This window comes from Garra rufa, chromosome 1 (genome assembly GCF_049309525.1).
Source record: "Garra rufa chromosome 1, GarRuf1.0, whole genome shotgun sequence".
Classification (NCBI taxonomy): domain Eukaryota; kingdom Metazoa; phylum Chordata; class Actinopteri; order Cypriniformes; family Cyprinidae; genus Garra; species Garra rufa.
Genome location: NC_133361.1, coordinates 7,301,828 through 7,322,814, shown reverse-complemented (window position 1 = coordinate 7,322,814; position 20,987 = coordinate 7,301,828). Strand labels below are relative to the sequence as shown.

General features: G+C 37.2%; 2 protein-coding genes across 4 annotated transcripts in view; one reads left to right on the top strand and one right to left on the bottom strand.

The window, feature by feature from the left end:
• The window catches only part of LOC141328647 (uncharacterized), a 121,846-nt gene that overhangs the window by 51,172 nt on the left and 49,687 nt on the right, over window positions 1–20,987 (bottom strand). The gene's annotated exons all lie outside the window — the stretch shown is intronic.
• Window positions 3,956–8,295, top strand: LOC141328997 (uncharacterized). Of its 3 annotated transcripts, none has more exons than XM_073835436.1 (3): window positions 3,956–3,972; window positions 6,558–7,605; window positions 7,855–8,295. In XM_073835436.1, exons 1-3 carry the CDS (start codon window positions 3,956–3,958, stop codon window positions 8,041–8,043), a joined length of 1,254 nt encoding a protein of 417 aa, XP_073691537.1. In that variant the 3' UTR covers window positions 8,044–8,295. The 3 variants fall into 3 exon arrangements, with proteins under 3 accessions (XP_073691537.1, XP_073691536.1, XP_073691535.1); XM_073835435.1 differs by lacking the exon at window positions 3,956–3,972 and adding an exon at window positions 6,206–6,239 and having other exon boundaries at window positions 6,569–7,609; window positions 7,694–8,295; XM_073835434.1 differs by lacking the exon at window positions 3,956–3,972 and adding an exon at window positions 6,206–6,239 and having other exon boundaries at window positions 6,569–8,295.

Below are 20,987 nucleotides of genomic sequence, written 5' to 3'. Positions count from 1 at the left end.
CATATCATCACATTTTACCAGGGGAAGTACGGGGTTACAAAAATATATCAAAGTGTTTACAAACATTCACAGTTTTTGTTGCCTTTTGATTAAGAGAATGCTTAATCGAGTTGACATATTGCTTGACCTCATTGTTAAAAGCAATAAAAGATGTTTTGGAATGCGCAAACTTACATTTATGAATGTAATATTTTGCCAAAAGAATAATGAGATTAATAATGAAAGTTTCATTAGGCATAGTCTTAGTTCTGTTGAGGTCATAAAGGCCAAAAAGAACATCCTTCCAAAATAACTTGAAATCTTTCTCAATTTTTTCAGCAATAAAAATACAAATGTCAGACCAGAAACTTTGGACAAAGGGGCAGTGCCAAAACAGATGGGTCACTGTTTCAATACTCACAGAACAAAAAGTGCACATTACATCAATGTCTTTTTTAAATTTTTTAACAATATGATCATTAGATGGGTAAAACTTATGAATTATTTTAAATGATATTTCTCTAATTTTATTAGTCAGCAGGTATCGGCTGGGTAGGAGCCAGACCTTCTTCCAGTCAATGTTTTGCACAAATTTATTCCAGTATGGAACCACATATGGGACTGTGATAATATCTGTTTTGAACAAGGATCTAATTAGTTTATTGTTCTTTCCATTGTTACAGGAAAAACAAATCTTACCAACTGAAGTGTCAGTCAATGATAACAAGGTTAGTTGTTGTGTGTCCAATCTTGGTTGAGCTCTAAATAACATGCAGACACCAGAAGAAATTGCTCCAAAAACTTTGGTATAATCTCCAGGAGACACAGGAATTTTGTATTCTTCTAGAAACTCAGTATAAGAGTAAAGATAACCAGCCCTGTTAAATAATTGGTCAACAAAAATAATGTTATTATTAAACCAGTAATCAATAAATAAAGATTTGTGTTTAAACAGTATGTCTTTGTTGTTCCATATGTAATATTTGTTGGGCGAGAAGTTATGCTTGAAAATAAGAGACCATGAAAGGAAGGCCTGGCGGTGAAAAGATGACATTTTTATCGGGACTTTATCAATATTGTAATTACAGGTTAAGAAAAAGCTCAAGCCACCCAGTTTTGACAGAATATGACAGGGTATGACATTCCAAATAGAGTTAGGGTTTTTAAAGAAATGTTTTAACCAATTTACTTTAAAAGTATTATTAAGAGTACAGAAATCAATAAAGTTTAATCCACCCTTTTCATAGTCATTTGTTAGAACAGACTTCTTCACATGATGAGTTCTATTTTTCCATAAGAAATTAAAGAGTAGCTTGTCAATCTCAGTAATATGTTTTTTGTCAACATACAGAGATAGAGCTGGATATGTTAACCGTGATAAACCTTCTGCCTTAGACAGTAGGGTTCTGCCTCTGAGGGAGAGATCCCGTAACAGCCATTGGTTCAGCTTTTTTTTGGTTCTTTGAATAATAGGGTTGAAGTTCAATGAAGTCCTTTTCTGTTGGTCCTTGGTAATTGTGATACCTAAGTGAACAAGTTCATTTTTGACTGGAATACTACAAATAGAAGATTTCATGCAGTCCTTAATGGACATGATTTCACACTTATTGATATTCAGCCTTAAGCCAGAGGCCCTGGAAAAATTTTCTATAGCATTTATTGCAACAGAGACTTGATTTTCATCTCTAAGAAAGAGAGTGGTATCGTCCGCCAGTTGAGATATAATAAGCTCTCTACCTAATATATTGATACCGTTTATTTCACTTGATTTAATATAATCAGATAAAAGCTGGGCTACCAATAGAAAGAGGTAAGGCGATGCCGGGCACCCTTGTCGGATGCCTCTAGAGACATTGAATCTGGGAGACATACCACCTGTTAGTCTAATTGAGCTATTACTATTGTTATATAGACTTTTAATAGCTGAGGAAAAAAAAAAACACCAAAACCGATTTTTTTTAGGGATTGTAAAATGAATGGATGTTCAACGGTGTCAAATGCTTTGTAGAAATCTACAAACAGCATGAGCCCACCCTCCTCTACCATTTCTGGGTAATCTAAAATATCTAAAATAAGCCTAATGTTATTTCCTATATGCCTTTTGTTCATGAAGCCTGATTGTGTTTCTTCTATGATGAAGTCCAGAACAGACCGTAATCTTCTAGCCAATAAGAGAGCTAAGATTTTATAATCGTTGTTTAGTAAACAAATTGGGCGCCAATTATCTAAAAATAATTTGTCCTTGTTTGGTTTAGGAATTAGGACTGTTATTCCTTGGGTCATAGAGGTGGGGAGGCATTCATTTTCAATGGATTCTATGAAGACTTTTAATAAAAAAGGGGACAGTTCAGCGATAAAAGATGTATAAAATTCGGAGGATAGCCCATCACACCCAGGCGATTTGTTATTTTTTAGTTGGTTTATAGCTTGCTGTACTTCTTGAAGAGATATAGGCGTGTCACAGTGCTCTCTGTCCACTTCGCTTATCATCTTCACTGAAAGGGAGTTTAAAAAATTATCAGATGCAGTTGGGCTAAAATGAGAGCTATACAATTCTTTATAGAATTTTGAACAAAACTCTGATATTTTACAATGATCTTCAGTGATATCTCCATTAATATTCAACTTACTGATACTGTTGTTGGTGGAACGATATTTCTCTAGACTAAAGAAGTAATGAGAGTTTTGTTCGCCTTCTTCTAACCACTTAGAGCGAGACCTGATAAAGGCACCCTTTGCTTTTTGCCGATACATTTCATCAAGTTTGATTTGTGAGTAAGATAGCTCTTCTTTTTCCTCCTTTGTTAGAGAGTCAAAATCTCTGCAGGATAATTTTGTTATATTAGAGACAATCTTTAACTCCTCCGCTTTCCTGGCTTTGACTGTTTCAGCACCAAACTTTCTTAAATATTTTCCTATCTCATATTTAAGCAGTTCCCAGTTGAGCCCAAAACAGTTTTCTTTATTTGCTTTAGACCAATAAAGTGAAATCATATCCTTAATCTTATGTTGGACTACCCTATTTTGCAGTACAGAACAGTTGAGCTTCCAATAGCTTGAGCGTGTGGCAAGTGTAGAACCAGCTGATATATTAAAAGATATGCATATGGCTTTATGATCAGTTAAGGGAGTAGGGCAGATGCTAACGTCAACATAATCCTTGTTTAAACTGTCAGATATAAGCCAATAATCCAGTCGTGATTGCCTAGAGCCTGATTTATTGCTCCAGGTATACAGTCTGCTATTAGGATTCTTCTCTCTCCATATATCTACCAATTTAAATCTTCTTATAAAGTCAGTAAAGTACGAGTCTGAACTGTTATGCTGAGAAGGTGGACATTTATCTATAGAACCATCTAGAATAATGTTAAAATCACCTCCTAACAATATAAACGCATTTGGGAATCTAACCAGCCAACCTGTAAAAATGTTTTCAATTGACAACAGAAGGTTCACATTTTCTTTCTTGGTATTGTACCCATAAATATTAGAAACTAAGTAGGTTGAGTCATTGTGTTCAATAACTTGGCAAATAAAGTGACCGTCTGGGTCACATTGTGTGGTCAAGACACTTCCATTAAACCTGTTATTTAAAGAGGCTACCCCAGCTGAACGCTCTGTTCCGTGGGAGAGCCATATAGTATTTCCCCATTGAGATCTCCAAAAGTTAGAATTGTCCTCATTAGAGTGAGATTCTTGAAAATAGACAAAGTCTGATTTGAATTGTTTTGCGAACAAAAATAATGTTTTTCTCTTAACACTATTACGGAGACCCCTGGCATTTAGTGAGACAATTGACAACATTAATAAAAACAAAAAATAAAATAAGAACTATGAAAAATAAAGAACCCAAACTTAGATAAGCCTTGGTTAAATACTACTAGTGTGTATAAGTAACAGTGGGTTGTGGAGATCGGCACCATATTTAGCATTATACCTCAGCACCATAATATAACAATTGGCATTGCTCATGTAAATGAAGAATAATGTGCTATATCACATAACCGTAGAATTAAGGAACCTGTAAACAATATACCTTTTTTTTTTTTTTTTGAACCAGCAGGTACTTCACCTGCTAAGTAACACAGAATTTTACCCTGAGAAGAAACAATTCAGAGTAATTATCCTGGAATGACCTGAACACGAGGCACATCTTAGGCATACCTTCTGATCTTATAGCTTGACAGATCACAGATGAATTTCCGAACCGTTCACGAATCCTTTCCCTCCCACGAAGTAGGCCGTTTTTCCTTCATCCCGAGCTTTCTTTATGTGCGGCCACAGTTTTTGTCTGTTTTCTCTGTCCTCTTGGGTTAAGTCCTCTGAAAAGCGAAGACCGTTGTTTTGGAGATAAGAGTTGTTTTTTGCTGCTTTCCAAACTGCATCCCTGTCTCTTCGAGAGATAAATCTCATGATAACGCCTCTAGGTTTCGTCTGGTCTTGTCGAAGTTTTCCCGCCCGGTGCGCGACATCTATAGCAGCAGGGAGCCTTTCCTTTTCCTCCGGTAGAATCGCCTGACAAACGCTGGTCACTCGAGCCCGCACATCCTCCTCCCTGTCCTCTGTCAGCCCTTGGAGCCGCAGGTTCCACCGGCGGCTGTATCGTTCCAGCTCACTAACCCGATTCATGGTTTTCAAAGCAGAATCCTCGTTCCTTTGCACCCTCTTCTCAATGTAAACCACCTTTGCATTTAAAACTTTAATGTCGCCGCGTACAGATTCCACCATTTTTTCGAGGGTGTCGCTCCTGTTGTTAATAAGATCAGCCAAGGAGCGCACTGCATCGTCTGAGCCGATCCCGGCTTCTCTAGTAAAAGTTGGTTTCTTATGGAGCGGAGGCTTACTTGGCGTTATGGGCAAGGGTGGAAATTCTTCTTCGAGGCTTGTTTGTTGGTTGCAATCCATTCCGTCGTTGGTATAATCGTGGTCGCTAGCTAAACAGCTAGCCCCCTCCTCGTTGGACATGGAATCGTTAGGACGTTTCTGTCCGGACTTTCTAGGCATTATAGACGTGTTCGTTTAGTCTTTCACTGAGAGTTTGTGTTAATCTTTTTCTTGTTAATTATTTTAACTGCATTTGCAGAGGCTGGCGGCCAATTTGTGCTTTAAATCAGGTTTGATGCCGAGAGCTCGTAACGTTGCGGCTATTCACTCCGCCATCTTGCCGGAGTCTATCGTCGGTTATGTCTTTAGTAAACCGAAACAGCTGAGAAAGATGCGTGCCAGTATCAGAGACGTGCATTAGGCCTTAAAGAGACAGCGTCCTATTTATACCTGCAGTGAGAAGCACTAGTTATTTTACAATTAAATATTACATTTCTGCACCTGAATATTAGTGTTATTGATTTTATTAGTACCTTTATGTTGTATTCATCTACACTTGTCATTTTTGTAATTGACTTTATTAGTTCAGCTAGTAGTTTTTGCTGTGGATTAGAAGTACTTAAAGTTAGCATTCAGTAATTATTAAAAAAAAATTGTTTTTTGCTGATCCGAAAAATGATCCGATCCGTGACTCCAAATCCGTGATATGATCCGAACCGTGAGTTTTGTGATCCCTTGCACCACTAATTATTTCTGTGTCTTAAAAGATTTTAAATGCACGACGCCAAGAAATAAAACACTCAATTGTCAAAACTAACTGTGATATTGATATCTTTGTTAGACTGTTGACTCTATGTAACAAAGGCCAAATAAAATAACATCCGATTAATACCAAACCCAAATTAACTTTAATTTCGGCTTTTTAAATGTTTAAACTGAAAAACAGATACTGCTATAATTTAAATTGTGTCGCGTGGGACATTTCAAATCATAAATATGAACAGATTTATACTGTAGACTGGAAATATTAAAATATTGCTTTGTGGTTTATAAAACTATAACATAATATAATTTATTTATTTTATTGCTTATTTCTATATGATGTGCTCTAGTGTGTAGGTACTTATCTAATGAAGATGGGTGTCATCACATTTCAGTTTTTATGCTTTTGTTTTTAATTTTTTACTGTTATTGTTATTTGGACGAATTTATATTATTTTGTTTCTGTATTTTTAAATATGTATTTGAATGTGTTAATACTGAGGGGAAGAATGAGAAAATATAGAAAGAAATGTTAACAATATTTGTTACAAAAAGTAACCAATTTAGATATTTTTGGCAAATCTGCTTTTTTCACACAGAAATTCATGTTCAGTGAAGCTCCTTCCACAAACCCTGCAGAATGAAACACACTGAAGATACTGAAGAGCAAACAGGTTGGTGTTTATTCTTTATTCTTCATTAATGAGGCTGAAGGTTATAAAGCTTCAAGTAGATTTAAATTTGTAATAATAGGGCTTTTTTTTCAATAACATTAGTAGATGAGAAAACATATTCAATAGTTCTCCCTATAGAAACATTGGAGGTGTTTTAAAAAATGTTTTAAAAATATTAATAATTGGAAGATCAATGTACATCATTCGTGGAGAGTCTCAGGGACATATAATGTACAAAAATGCTTCAAAATTACCAACAAAAATGGGGTATAGCATTTGTCTGCTTTCCACAAGCTACTGAAAATCAATCATTTCTACTTTCATTTCAGAGCTGTTTGAAGAAAATAAGGAAAATGAAGAATTGAGCGAAGTTGAGCAGGAAAATCATGTCAAAACGGAAGAAAAACATTTGAGTTACTCTCAAAGACAAAAAGATTTAAAGAAAATAGGAGTTGAGAAATCTTTCACCTGCACTCAGTGTGGAAAGGGTTTCTCATACAAACATTGCCTTGAGAGTCACATGAGAATTCACACTGGAGAGAAACCGTTTACATGTGATCAATGTGGGAAGAGTTTCACTGCTTCATCAGGCCTTAAGTATCACATGAGCATCCACACTGGAGAGAAACCATACACATGTGATCAGTGTGGGAAGAGTTTCACTCAATCTTCAGGCCTTAAGTATCACATGAGCATCCACACCGGAGAGAAACCCTTTACATGTGATCAGTGTGGGAAGAGTTTCACTCAATCTTCAGGCCTTAAGTATCACATGAGCATCCACAACGGAGAGAAACCGTTTACATGTGATCAGTGTGGGAAGAGTTTCACTCAATCTTCAGGCCTTAAGTATCACATGAGCATCCACACCGGAGAGAAACCCTTTACATGTGATCAGTGTGGGAAGAGTTTCACTCAATCTTCAGGCCTTAAGTATCACATGAGCATCCACAACGGAGAGAAACCGTTTACATGTGATCAGTGTGGGAAGAGTTTCACTCAATCTTCAGGCCTTAAGTATCACATGAGCATCCACACCGGAGAGAAACCCTTTACATGTGATCAGTGTGGGAAGAGTTTCACTCAATCTTCAGGCCTTAAGTATCACATGAGCATCCACACCGGAGAGAAACCGTTTACATGTGATCAGTGTGGGAAGAGTTTCACTGCTTCATCAGGCCTTAAGTATCACATGAGCATCCACACCGGAGAGAAACCATTTACATGTGATCAGTGTGGGAAGAGTTTCACTGATTCATCACATCTTAAGGATCACATGAGCATCCACAACGGAGAGAAGCTGTTCTCATGTGATCAATGCGGCAAATCATTTCTGAGAGCTTCATACCTAAAGAAGCACCTGAGAGTTCATATAAAGGAGAAGCCACATTCATGTGATTTGTGTGGAAAGAGTTTTTCACATCTAACAATTTTGAAAGAACATCAGAAAACACATACTGCTGCGAGGGAGTACATGTGCTTTGAGTGTGAAAAGACTTTTACTAGAGCAAACCATTTAAAACAGCACCAGATGATCCACACTGGAGAAAAACCCTATAAGTGTTCACACTGTGACAAGAGATTCAATCGGCCAGGAGACCTGAAAACACATGAGAGGATCCACACTGGAGAGAAACCTCATAAGTGTTCACACTGTGACAAGAGATTCAGTAACTCATCAGCTCTGAAAAGACATGAGAGGATCCACACTGGAGAGAAACCGTATCACTGCACTGAATGTGGGAAGTGTTTCATTCAACTTTCTGCTCTAAACAGTCATACAAAACAAATTCACAGCAAGTAGATCATCTTCAGATCCAGTACTTTCAGGTCTGATGATGGATCATCAACAAATGTGACACAATAATGCATCAAATGCACAATAATGCATCAAACAATAAAATATAACAAATATTACAAGTGACAAGACAAAGAAGAATTGTAAAGTTTTCACAGTAAGAAGCTCATCTTCAAAACCAGCAGATTCAACTGTGAGATTCAGATTCAGATCAACTTAAAGATTAAGTTTCTTCCCAAAGAACAATGTCAAACAGGTTTATTCTTGTATGCCATTTTTTATGATACATAGTGTTTTCTTGTGAGTTTCATATAATGTTCATTTGTATTATAATACATATGTGTCACTTGTACTGAGAGATTCAGACACTTAAATATGATAATAGATGATGGACTCATGAAGCAGTGGAAGTTCATTCATCATTTCTGTGATGTGAAAATTAAAGATGAAGATGTTTGGTTTATGCTGTATGTATTCGCCCATCTATGCAAATGTCTCTATGTACAGAGACAAGATGATGAGCTAAATCACTGTCTGTCATGTCAGTTTATAATGATTATGTAGATTTGCAAAGACACTTTAAGCAAATATTGTTGAATCCTCAGAGGCGGAGTAGACAAGTAAAAGTACTCCACGTTTCAAGTTTCATACTTTATCAGAGAGTTTTCCTTTAGAAAAAATAATATTCCAAAGCATAATATTGTACTATTTACTGCATATTAAATATCATTTAATAGTCAAGTCAAGTCAGCTTTATTTATATAGCGCTTTTAACAATACAGATTGTGTCAAAGCAACTGCACAGTATTTAAACAGCACCATAGTGTGTAAGTAACGCATTATTGTAAATAATCAATTTTCAGTTAAAGGCAGTTCATCAACAGATACTTAATTGCATTAGAAATATATTACATTTTAAAATATTTACTTAACTCCAAGTACTACATGTTTGATGTTCTTTAGTAACTACACTGTAAAACAGCTTTCAGATTCAAAGGATTCAACTTAAAAACTTCAGTTCAGCAGCTGCCTTAAGATTTTCAGTTAAATCAGCTTAAATCTTCAAGTCATTTGAACTCATTACAATAAAAATGAGTTGATATAACTTGTGAGATTAAATGACTTAAGTTGAGTTGACTTAAAATCTTAAGGCAGCTGCTAAACTTATGTTTTATTGTTGAAACTGGTGAAAACTTTTTACAGTGTAACAACAACTTTTATTTATGAAATATAGTGCAGTAAAAAGTATAACATTATGCTTCGGAATGTAGTGAAGTAAAGATTTCCAAATAAAAATGCTTTGATAAACGACAGATACTTTTTAAATTTACTTGAGTAAACTAAAAGTACACTCTCAAAAAGGATGTTAATTTTTAACACATTGTTTGTGTTATGTCTATTTTAGCACATTTTGTGTTACTTTGTGTTAAATGTGTGTTAAAAACGAAAAAGAAAAAAGAAAATATCCAACACAGTGTGTCCAACACAATATGTGTTAAATATCAGCCAATCACATTGCTGCTTGCCTCACTTCACGAGCCGTTATTCTACTGCTTCAAGTTTTCATCGTCAGGACATAACTTCGAGGTGTGAAGGTAAGAAATGTTTGTGTTTGCCATTATACGTTTTTAAAATGCCTTTTGTGGTAGTTTGTAGACGGTCGAAGGGGAATTGGCACATATACATGGTAGTGATGGGAAGTTCGGATCATTTTACCGACTCGGATCTTTGAGTCTCGTTCAGCAAAATGAACGAATCTTTTTTCGAGTCATTTCGTTCATTTTGCCAAAATATAATTAAAAAGCTACGTTTAACTTCCATAACACATGTATGCTCATATTATATAACGTTGATCACACTACAAACAAGACAAAACTATAAGCTATTAGAAACAAAAGATTGATGCATTGTTTACCTGGGTCTTCATGATTAGCTCCCTCACTTCTATCTATCCAGGTTCGAGTCGTTCGTTCATTACGTGACAACCCCATATAAGCTTAACTAACGCTGTCTGAGCCGGAAAGAGAATTGATTAGTTCATCTCTCGAGTCTTCGGGTCCGAGTCGCTCGTTCATCACGTGACAACCCCATACGCTTAACCTATGCTGCTGGAGCCGGAAACAGAATTGATTAGTTCATCTATCGAGTCTTCGGGTCCGAGTCGTTCGTTCATCACGTGACAACCCCATACGCTTAACCTATGCTGCTGGAGCCGGAAACAGAATTGATTAGTTCATCTCTCGAGTCTTCGGGTCCGAGTCGTTCGTTCATCACGTGACAACCCCATAAGCTTATCCTATGCTGCTGGAGCCGGAAACAGAATTGATTAGTTCATCTCTCGAGTCTTCGGGTCCGAGTCGTTCGTTCATCACGTGACAACCCCATACGCTTAACCTATGCTACTGGAGCCGGAAAGAGAATTGATTAGTTCATCTCTCGAGTCTTCGGGTCCGAGTCGTTCGTTCATCACGTGACAACCCCATACGCTTAACCTATGCTGCTGGAGCCGGAAACAGAATTGATTAGTTCATCTATCGAGTCTTCGGGTCCGAGTCGTTCGTTCATCACGTGACAACCCCATACGCTTAACCTATGCTGCTGGAGCCGGAAACAGAATTGATTAGTTCATATCTTGAGTCTTCGGGTCCGAGTCGTTCGTTCATCATGTGACAACCCCATACGCTTAACCTATGCTGCTGGAGCCGGAAACAGAATTGATTAGTTCATTTCTCGAGTCTTCGGGTCCGAGTCGTTCGTTCATCACGTGACAACCCCATACGCTTAACCTATGCTGCTGGAGCCGGAAACAGAATTGATTAGTTCATATCTCGAGTCTTCGGGTCCGAGTCGTTCGTTCATCATGTGACAACCCCATACGCTTAACCTATGCTGCTGGAGCCGGAAACAGAATTGATTAGTTCATCTCTCGAGTCTTCGGGTCCGAGTCGTTCGTTCATCACGTGACAACCCCATACGCTTAACCTATGCTGCTGGAGCCGGAAAGAGAATTGATTAGTTCATCTCTCGAGTCTTCGGGTCCGAGTCGTTCGTTCATCACGTGACAACCCCATACGCTTAACCTATGCTGCTGGAGCCGGAAAGAGAATTGATTAGTTCATCTCTCGAGTCTTCGGGTCCGAGTCGTTCGTTCATCACGTGACAACCCCATACGCTTAACCTATGCTGCTGGAGCCGGAAAGAGAATTGATTAGTTCATCTCTCGAGTCTTCGGGTCCGAGTCGTTCGTTCATCACGTGACAACCCCATACGCTTAACCTATGCTGCTGGAGCCGGAAAGAGAATTGATTAGTTCATCTCTCGAGTCTTCGGGTCCGAGTCGTTCGTTCATCACGTGACAACCCCATACGCTTAACCTATGCTGCTGGAGCCGGAAACAGAATTGATTAGTTCATCTCTCGAGTCTTCGGGTCCGAGTCGTTCGTTCATCACGTGACAACCCCATACGCTTAACCTATGCTGCTGGAGCCGGAAACAGAATTGATTAGTTCATCTCTCGAGTCTTTCGGGTCCGAGTCGTTCGTTCATCACGTGACAACCCCATACGCTTAACCTATGCTGCTGGAGCCGGAAACAGAATTGATTAGTTCATCTATCGAGTCTTCGGGTCCGAGTCGTTCGTTCATCACGTGACAACCCCATAAGCTTAACCTATGCTGCTGGAGCCGGAAAGAGAATTGATTAGTTCATTTCTCGAGTCTTCGGGTCCGAGTCGTTCGTTCATCACGTGACAACCCCATAAGCTTAACCTATGCTGCTGGAGCCGGAAAGAGAATTGATTAGTTCATTTCTCGAGTCTTCGGGTCCGAGTCGTTCGTTCATCACGTGACAACCCCATACGCTTAACCTATGCTGCTGGAGCCGGAAAGAGAATTGATTAGTTCATCTCTCGAGTCTTTCGGGTCCGAGTCGTTCGTTCATCACGTGACAACCCCATACGCTTAACCTATGCTGCTGGAGCCGGAAACAGAATTGATTAGTTCATCTATCGAGTCTTCGGGTCCGAGTCGTTCGTTCATCACGTGACAACCCCATAAGCTTAACCTATGCTGCTGGAGCCGGAAAGAGAATTGATTAGTTCATTTCTCGAGTCTTCGGGTCCGAGTCGTTCGTTCATCATGTGACAGCCCCATACGCTTAACCTATGCTGCTGGAGCTGGAAAGAGAATTGATTAGTTCATCTCTCGAGTCTTCGGGTTTGAGTCCTTCGTTCATAGTTGCGCAATTGCGCATGCGCGACTGAACGAATCACTCCCCGAGACGACTCGTTCTTCTCGAGTCACATAAAGATTCGTTCAAAATGAACGAATCGTTCAAGAACGACCCATCACTAATACATGGTAGCCGGAAAACTACCTCACGAATGGCCATGCGAGCTGCGGCCGCGCCTGCTGCACATCTCGACGGTGGGAGCTTATTTTAACAAGCTTTATAGTTTATTTTGTTAGATTAATTGTGAACAGAATCGCTTTTAATTAATCATTGACACGTTGTAGTGCTTCACATGAGGAAATGCATTCGTTCGTCACGCGTCTTTCTCTTTGAAAATGAACATTCGTGGTGCCATGTATTGTGCAAATTGCCCTAACGCTAGCATAATCTCTGATGCTTAAGCTTTTCTTGCCTTTTTAGCTATCGCTATTGTACAAAATTCGCTATGTGTAGCCTATAAATAACAAAAGTATCTTTATTTTACTCCTGCAGCTTTGACTGGAAGACACTCCTGAAGCGCTTGTGGCAGTTACTGACATGACAGAGACAAACGACAGACTTCATCTCACGACCCTCACCATCAGTTGTATGCTGATAACAATATGTAAATAAAACGATTAATACTTAAGAGGTTGTCAAATACCAATTTTTTTTTTTTTATTTAAAGTACAAACTTTATAAACCATTAACAACTTTTAACCCAAGGAACTATTAAAATGTTGAAATGACTGTATTGTGATTGTTTACCTCTCTTTTTAACCTTTTTGATTTTTTATGTAATTGTTAGTAGCAGGTTTAATAAATTGTGTAAACTATACATTAGTTTGCAGTGTCTTTATTGCATACAAAAATTGCTTAAAAATAAAACATACTTGACACAAATTGTGAATTTATAACACAATAGTGTGTAGAAAAAAACAACACATTTTCTGTGTTAGCTGGAATAACACACAGGTTGAGTTAAAACTAACACAAAATGTGTTGTCCTTAACTAGACACAAAGGTGTGTTAAGAAAGTTTTTAACACATCCTTTTTAAGAGTGTACTTCACTACTGTCCGCTTCTGTAAATCATCACAAAAAAAAAAAAAAAAAAAAATCTAATCAAATTTATTTATTTTGCATCCAAAACTGCATGACTTCCCATATGTGTATGCCTGTGCACCTGAAAAATGCATGTTTGCTATTTTACAAAAGTGATAAAAGCATGCAGAATTGTTTTTTCCTCCTCCTAATTTCTCATTTCTCATGAAGGGAAAGTAATAACTCATGGCCTCTATTTGGAGCTTTTCTGATTGGATAAATAAAAACGACCAGTAATTAGGACACGCCCTTTTTTGTTTAATGACTCTTGAGCTCAGCGATTGCAGTCCTCGATTCCATGAGAGCTGAGCTAAGAAATACAAGTTTGGACACTTTGTATGTCAATGTAGGTTTTTGACCATCTTTTTTTACCTTTCTACTAAATTAGCATTGCAGTAATTTAATATTTGCTTCATTATCAGCAAAGCTCTGTTGTTGGAGATCATCAAAGAGATATGCTGCCTCAGAAGTCAGTGTGAAATCGCTTTCGGGAGGAACTGTGAACAAACGCTGTCTGTAAAGTCATTGTCTATTAAGAAACCAAGAAACTCAACACTTTTGGGCACAACAGCGTCTTCTGAGGAGAAGCGAGCAATTCATGTGTTGTTTTCTTCAAATACAGCGCGGTTTGTGTGTTTGCCGAGTTATTTAAACACTTAGAACAACAGACAGGCAGCATGTGAGGAAAAACGAGTTAAGTTCATTCAGACCTAAGTGATTTTGTGTTTTTGTATGTTCGTGTAAATGATTGTTTAGATGTTTGGAGTGATAATGTTGCTGTTACTTAATGTCTCGTAATCTGTGAGAGGCATGAATGCGAATAGATATGAAGTAGGTTATTGCTGCGAACGTTATATCTCTTTTGAGGATTCTCTTCGGCAACTTTTGTATGGTCGCTTTTATAGCAGGTAAAGTTAGTTTTAAGTTTGGTATTTGCTGGATAATAATCGCTAATGTTGTTTAATTTGACATTCTACAAATTCCAGCCACTGGGAATAAAATTACAATCGACCCCTTGTAAATTGAGATAATCACTTACATCAGCATGAGAAACAATTACTGTCCAAATAATCAGATAGTAATTTTTGACTGCAAAAGAAGCTATTTGACTGTTTATGCCACTCCCATTTTCCTGTTTTATAATAAAAGTGGCATTTTGCTTGTCAGAAATGCATGCTCGGTTTTACTTTAAATTGGAGTAGAATTAAATGAATGGCAAAGTCAAGTCAAGATTATTTATACAGAATTTTACAATACACGTTGTGTCAAAGCAACCTTACAGTATTAAAATAATAAAGTAAAATGTCAATAATAATGCAAGAGTTCCATATTGCAACAAAGTCAAATTGGGGAGGACTCATCTGGTTCCCATGGCCTTGTGCCGGTGGCCGTTTAGGGTAGGAGTTCTTTCTTGATGATCTGTCTCTGGGGCTCATCTAGTTGACACGGTATCCGCTGACATTCGGCTGTAGGTGTTGATCCACCATCTGCTCTTGGTTTGGACTGGATCCGGGGGACTGCAGTGACCATCTGATCTGGATACGGACTGGATCTGGTGGCTATGGTGACCTGGGAATAAGAAACAAACAGACTAATATTAATGTAGATGCAAGAGTTCCAAGTTGCCACAAAATCAGATTGGAGAGGACTCATCTGGTTTTCGCTGTCTTGCGTCGATGGCCGTCTAGGTGATGAGGTCTTCACTGATGATCTGTCTTTGATGTGGTCTCTGCTGACATTCAGGGCTGTAGAGGATATCTCTGGGTGCTGATGGGTACGGACTAGATCCGGGAGACTGCAGTGACCATCTGATCTGGATAAAAGGTGGCTACAGTGACCTCTGAATAAGAAGGAAAGATACTAATATTAGTGTAGATGCCATTCTTCTTCTGATGCAGCTAGTACATCAGGTGTTATAGGAAGTTTCCCTGGTTCCAGTTGACCTAAATAATGCAGCCTAACAATCCTTTAACGGATTTGGATTATGAAATGTATTAAGTGTAGGCCAGGTTAAAGAGATGGGTCTTTAATCTAGATTTAAACTGACAGATTGTGTCTGCCTCCCGAACAGTGTTAGGTAGATTGTTCCAGAGTTTGGACACTACATGTGAAAAAGATCTGCCGCCCGCAGTTGATTTTAATATTCTAGGTACTATCAAATTGCCAGAATTTTGAGAATGCAGCGGACGTGAGGGACTATAATATGATAAGAGCTCGCTCAAGTACTGAGGAGCTAAACCATTGAGGGCTTTATAAGTAATTAGCAAGTTTTTAAAATCTATACGATGTTTAATAGGGAGCCGATGCAGTGCTGACAGAACCGGGCTAATATGGTCATACTTTCTAGCTCTAGTAAGAACTCTAGCTGCTACATTTTGGAACAGCTGGAGTTTGTTTATTAAGCGTGCAGAACAACCACCCAATAAAGCATTACAATAATCTACCCTTGAGGTCATGAACGCATTAATTAATGTTTCAGCATTTGACATTGTTAACATAGGTTGTAATTTCGATATATTTTTTTAGATGAAAAAATGCGGTTTTGCAAATGCTAGAAATGTGGCTTTCAAAGGAAAGATTGCTATCGAATAGCACACCTAGGTTCCTGACTGAAGACGATGAATTTACAAAGCAGTCATTGAGTATTAGACTGTGTTTTAGGTTATTACTTGTGGGGGTTTTAGGTCCAATAATTAACACCTCTGTTTTTTCAGAATTTAGCAGTAAGAAATTTCTTGCCATCCATTTTTTTTTCAGCTATGCATTCTGTTAGTTTTTCAAATTGGTATGTTTCGCCGGGCCGTGAAGAAATATAGAGCTACGTATCATCAGCATAACAGTGAAAGCTAACACCATGTTTCCTGATGATATCTCCCAAGGGTAACATATAAAGTGTAAAAAGTAATGGCCCTAGTACTGAGCCTTGAGGTACTCCATACTGCACTTGTGATTGATATGATACCTCGTCATTTACTGCTACGAATTGATGCCGGTCAGATAAGTACGATTCGAACCAAACCAGTGTACCACTAATGCCAACATAATTTTCAAGTCTATTTAAAATAATATTGTGGTCAATAGTATCAAACGCAGCACTAAGATCCAGTAGTGCTAATAGAGAGATGCATCCACGATCGGATGACAGGAGAAGATCATTTGTAACTCTAATAAGAGCAGTCTCAGTACTATGATATGGTCTAAAACCTGACTGGAAATCCTAGATCCACAGATACCATTTTTCTCTAAGAAAGAACACAATTGTGAGGACACTACCATTTCTAGTATCTTTGACAGAAAAGGGAGATTTGAAATTGGTCTGTAATTGTTTAATTCATTGGGAATTAAACAAAACAAAGCTCAGCATTTTGTTCCGTGTGACAATTTTATTTCTAACATTATTTCTCTTTTGAGATTTATCTGATTTCTTATGGTCGCGTTTATAGCGGGTAAAGTCAGATTTAAGTTTGGTATTTTCCGCTAATGTTGTTTAAGGGACCGTCTACAAATTCCAACCACTAAGAAATTAAATCACAGACTACCCCCTGTGAATTGTGAAAATCTCTGACGCCCCCATGAGAGACAATTACTGTCCGAATAGGGCTTTTTTAAAATAATAATAATCACTGCACTGAATGTGGGAAGCGTTTTACACAATTATCTTCTCTACACAGTCATACAAGAAACATCCACAATAAGTAGATCATCTTCAGATCCAGCATGCCGCTTCCTCACAAAGTGAGACACAATAATGCATCCAGCAATAAATTATCATGTGGATACAACTGTCCTAACCAGTCATTACAAACGACATGATAAAGAAATATTATCTAAAGTTTCCACAGTGAATAAATTTGATCTTCATCTTCAAAACCAGCAGATTCAACTGTGAGATTCCGATCAACTCAGAGATGGAGTTCCTCCCCAAAGAGCAATGTCAAAAAAGGTTTACTCTTGTATGAAATTTTGTTTCAGGATGTAAGTGATATTGCATTTTTTTATGGGTTTCATAAAGCAGTTTGGACACAATCAGTATTGTATAAAGTGCTATAGAAATATAGTTGACTTGACAGTCTGATGAATCACATTAATCTGGAGCAATCGCAATCATTGGAGCTCAGTAAATGCTTTGGTGTTGAACTTTTTTGCAGGGAGGAAGAACTCGCAGCACCAAGAGGAAATAGTGACACAATATTATAATAAAATGCTCTCTACAAATAAAAGGGCAGATTACAGCAACAGTCAATGGATATTATGAATATTTGCATGCAGCTTTTTAATGATGTTTACGCTTTGATATCATTATACTGTATTAAATCCCTGAATAGTTATTACAGAAACATGGAAATTGATTAATCTAATTGTTACATTAAACTTTTTACAATAGGTGTTTTTTTTTTTTTTGTTTTTTTTTTTATGCGCTTAAATCTTGCTGTCTTGAGTTATTCAGTTCAGATACTGTGTCTAAGAGTCATATAGAGCAGCGATGGGCAACTGTGTGCGGATCATATTAGACTCCAATGATCAATTTTAACACATTTGAAAAGTAAGTAACCGCTTAAAGCTTTCAGTTTTCGATACTAGTACTATCTCCCAGCAGGAGAGCTCGCTAGTTTTCAGTCGCTCACCGTAATAATTCGTTTAGTAGGACATGTATTCTTACGTAAACACTAACATTAGCAAATAATAAATGGAAAAACTGACAATGAAAACAATATTTTCAAGTCAAGATGGTAAACCGATGATCTTTTGTTTTACCAAGTTCGAGGGAATACTCATATGTTTGGAAACCGCTATATTTCTGCCGTTCCAAAAGTGAAACTTGCTGGCAAAGAACGAATTTGCATGTTCAAATTAAATAAGCCCGTCTGTTAAATATAATTAATTATACAAATCTGAACCGTGAATACACTATATTTGTGTGTTATTTAATATAATAACTGATTGATAATAATTGTTTAAATTAATATAATAATTGATACTTTTCGCTCATCCCTTTTCCTAATATTTTTTAAGACTAAAATGTAAAGTGCTGGTCTTAAAAAAATAAAATTAAAATAAAAATAAATAAATAAAATCCAGAAACCCAGTTATATTATTATTATTATTATTATTATTATTATTATTATTATTATTATTATTATTATTATTATTATTATTTTAAAAGCCCTCTTTAACTTTCCTCTTAAGTTGTTTTGAGGTTCTGTAGGCCACTAATAATAAAATATGACATCAGTAGTGCTTGTTGGGGTAATATTGCGCAGCAATTTGACAGCATTTAAATTATACAATTGCAAACTTGGTGATTAATTCAAATGCCATTATTTTTGCCCATCTTTGCAAAGGTCTCTTCATGTATAGAGACAAAAGAATAAGGTTAATGGCTGTATGTTTAGTGTTCATGTAGATTTGCAGAGGCACTGATGAAAGTACACCACAAAAAAAAAAAAAAAACATATTCAGCTCTTGTTTTTATTTCTCATCAAACACAAAACAACTTTAAGCAAACAGTGTAAATTGATAATTGTAATGTTTATATATATATTTACTTAATTTCAAAATCGGTTTTAAATTATTTCTCTATATATTTTCCTGGTTTAGCAAAGTACTCTTGTGAAGGGGGAAATAAATCAGTGATTGGGGCAGTTTTAGTATCATCTTCACTTAAAAAAAAAAACAAACGATACAAATTAATCATGTTTTGCATGAAATAAACTGCTCCCAAGCAGGTTTGAGCTAACGGACCTAAAGTTAACTCCAGGATGAGCTACGAAGAGCCTAACAATTCTGGATCATATCAAATCGTCAACAATAAAATGCAGGTGACTGAGTAATACAGCATGTGTGTCTCTCTCTCTCTCTCTGTCTTTTGAGATGTATCTTCGGCATTTTTAAATTTGTTGTATTCGCTTTTATAGCGCTTTAAAATTAGTTTAAATGTTTAATATTTGCTGGATAATCGCTAATATGTCGTTTAAGGCACCGTCTACAAAATCCAGCCACCCTTTAAAAAGTAAGCAAATCAAAGTATATATATATATGAATTGTGAGATAAAATAGGTAAATGCTGTCGCTTTAAAATGCACAGATCATATATTTGACACATCTGTATTTATGCCAACTGTCTTTTATCTCAAGATAAAACCGACTGCATTTGCATGAATACTCTCCAAGATGATGCATTTTGACATTATTTTTGGTCTAAGCGTATAGCAATAACATGCAAAATAATGCTTAATTCAGTATTCACGTGCTGACTGAGAGGCGCTTTGGGTGTGTGTAAGGAAACCAGCAGGCTTTAAAGTACTGGCAAGACTTTTAAACACGTGTGAATACTGAATGTCACTTTTGTAAAAAGGCATCGAGTCAGTATGATTTCCATCAACTGTCCCTGGACTCAGCTGGACTCTGCAATAATTCCTGAGTCCGAAAAGCTCGAGTCCGAGTACAAGTCCGAATAGGCTACCCGAACTCTAGTTTATTCTTCATTCTTCATTAATGAGGCTGAATTCCAGCTTTATGAATTCAAATCGAATCATGAGTCCAAAAACCACCCATTATCCTTCTGACTGGATTAACTTTTAGTGCTGCTGTGTTTCCTGGAGTGATAGCCTGAAGGCAAATGAAGTTTGGGGTAGACAAAGTTGAAGAAGGCTTCACTCTTCGCAGAATCTAATGACATCTGGCCAGGACAAAGGAATCTTTGAAGTGTGATGACTTGTTCGGTATTTGCTCTTTGCGTAGCCGAATTCCTACAAGACGTTTTTACACCAACCACACAAACAAAAGAATGAATGAATGAATGTAAAACCCAGTAAACCTTATGATTATTATTTGTGACATAAGAATAAAATATATGGATATAATAGTGTATATACAAATTTAAGTTGTACAACAGTTTCTTTTTCACTTGTTCATTTTATTGACAAATTAATTAAACATGGGCCTTTAATTAAAAGGCTTATTTCTGCTATTGCGGACTCATTTTGTAAATGCAAGCTATTCATTCAAATTATAGACAAGTGCAAACTGGATGCTTAATGCAAATGTAATTGGCCACATTTACAAAATCAAGCGATTATCTTTGCCCATCTACACTAATGTCTCTTCATGTATAGAAACAAAAGAACGAGGTAAATCACTGTCTATCAGTTTATAGTGATCATGTAGGTTTGAAAAGATACTGACGGAAGGCACACCACAGAAAAATCCCTAATATAACTAAAAAGCAGATAATGTTAAATCATATCTAAACGAATTCTAATATTACTGAATTTTAATCAGCTCCACTTTCGAAGATGCATGACTTCAAGGCGACTTTTGATATGTAAGTCTGTGCACGTAAAAAAAAAATGCATGGGTTCTCTGTTTTGCTAAAGATCTAAAAGCATGCAGCATTTCCCCTCCCTCCTGATTTCTCCTGATCCCAACATAAATACTTTTTTTAGTGATCTAAACATAACAAAATAGCTGGGAAATCCAGAAAGTAAAAAAGAAAGTAATAACACATGGCCTCTTCTTAGGGCTTTTCTGATTGGATGGTTAAAGACGCCTATCCCGCCCAACAATTGGGAAACGCCCCCTTTATGTTCCGTAAGGACTGTACTTGAGCTCAGCGACTGCAGTCCTCGATTTCATGAG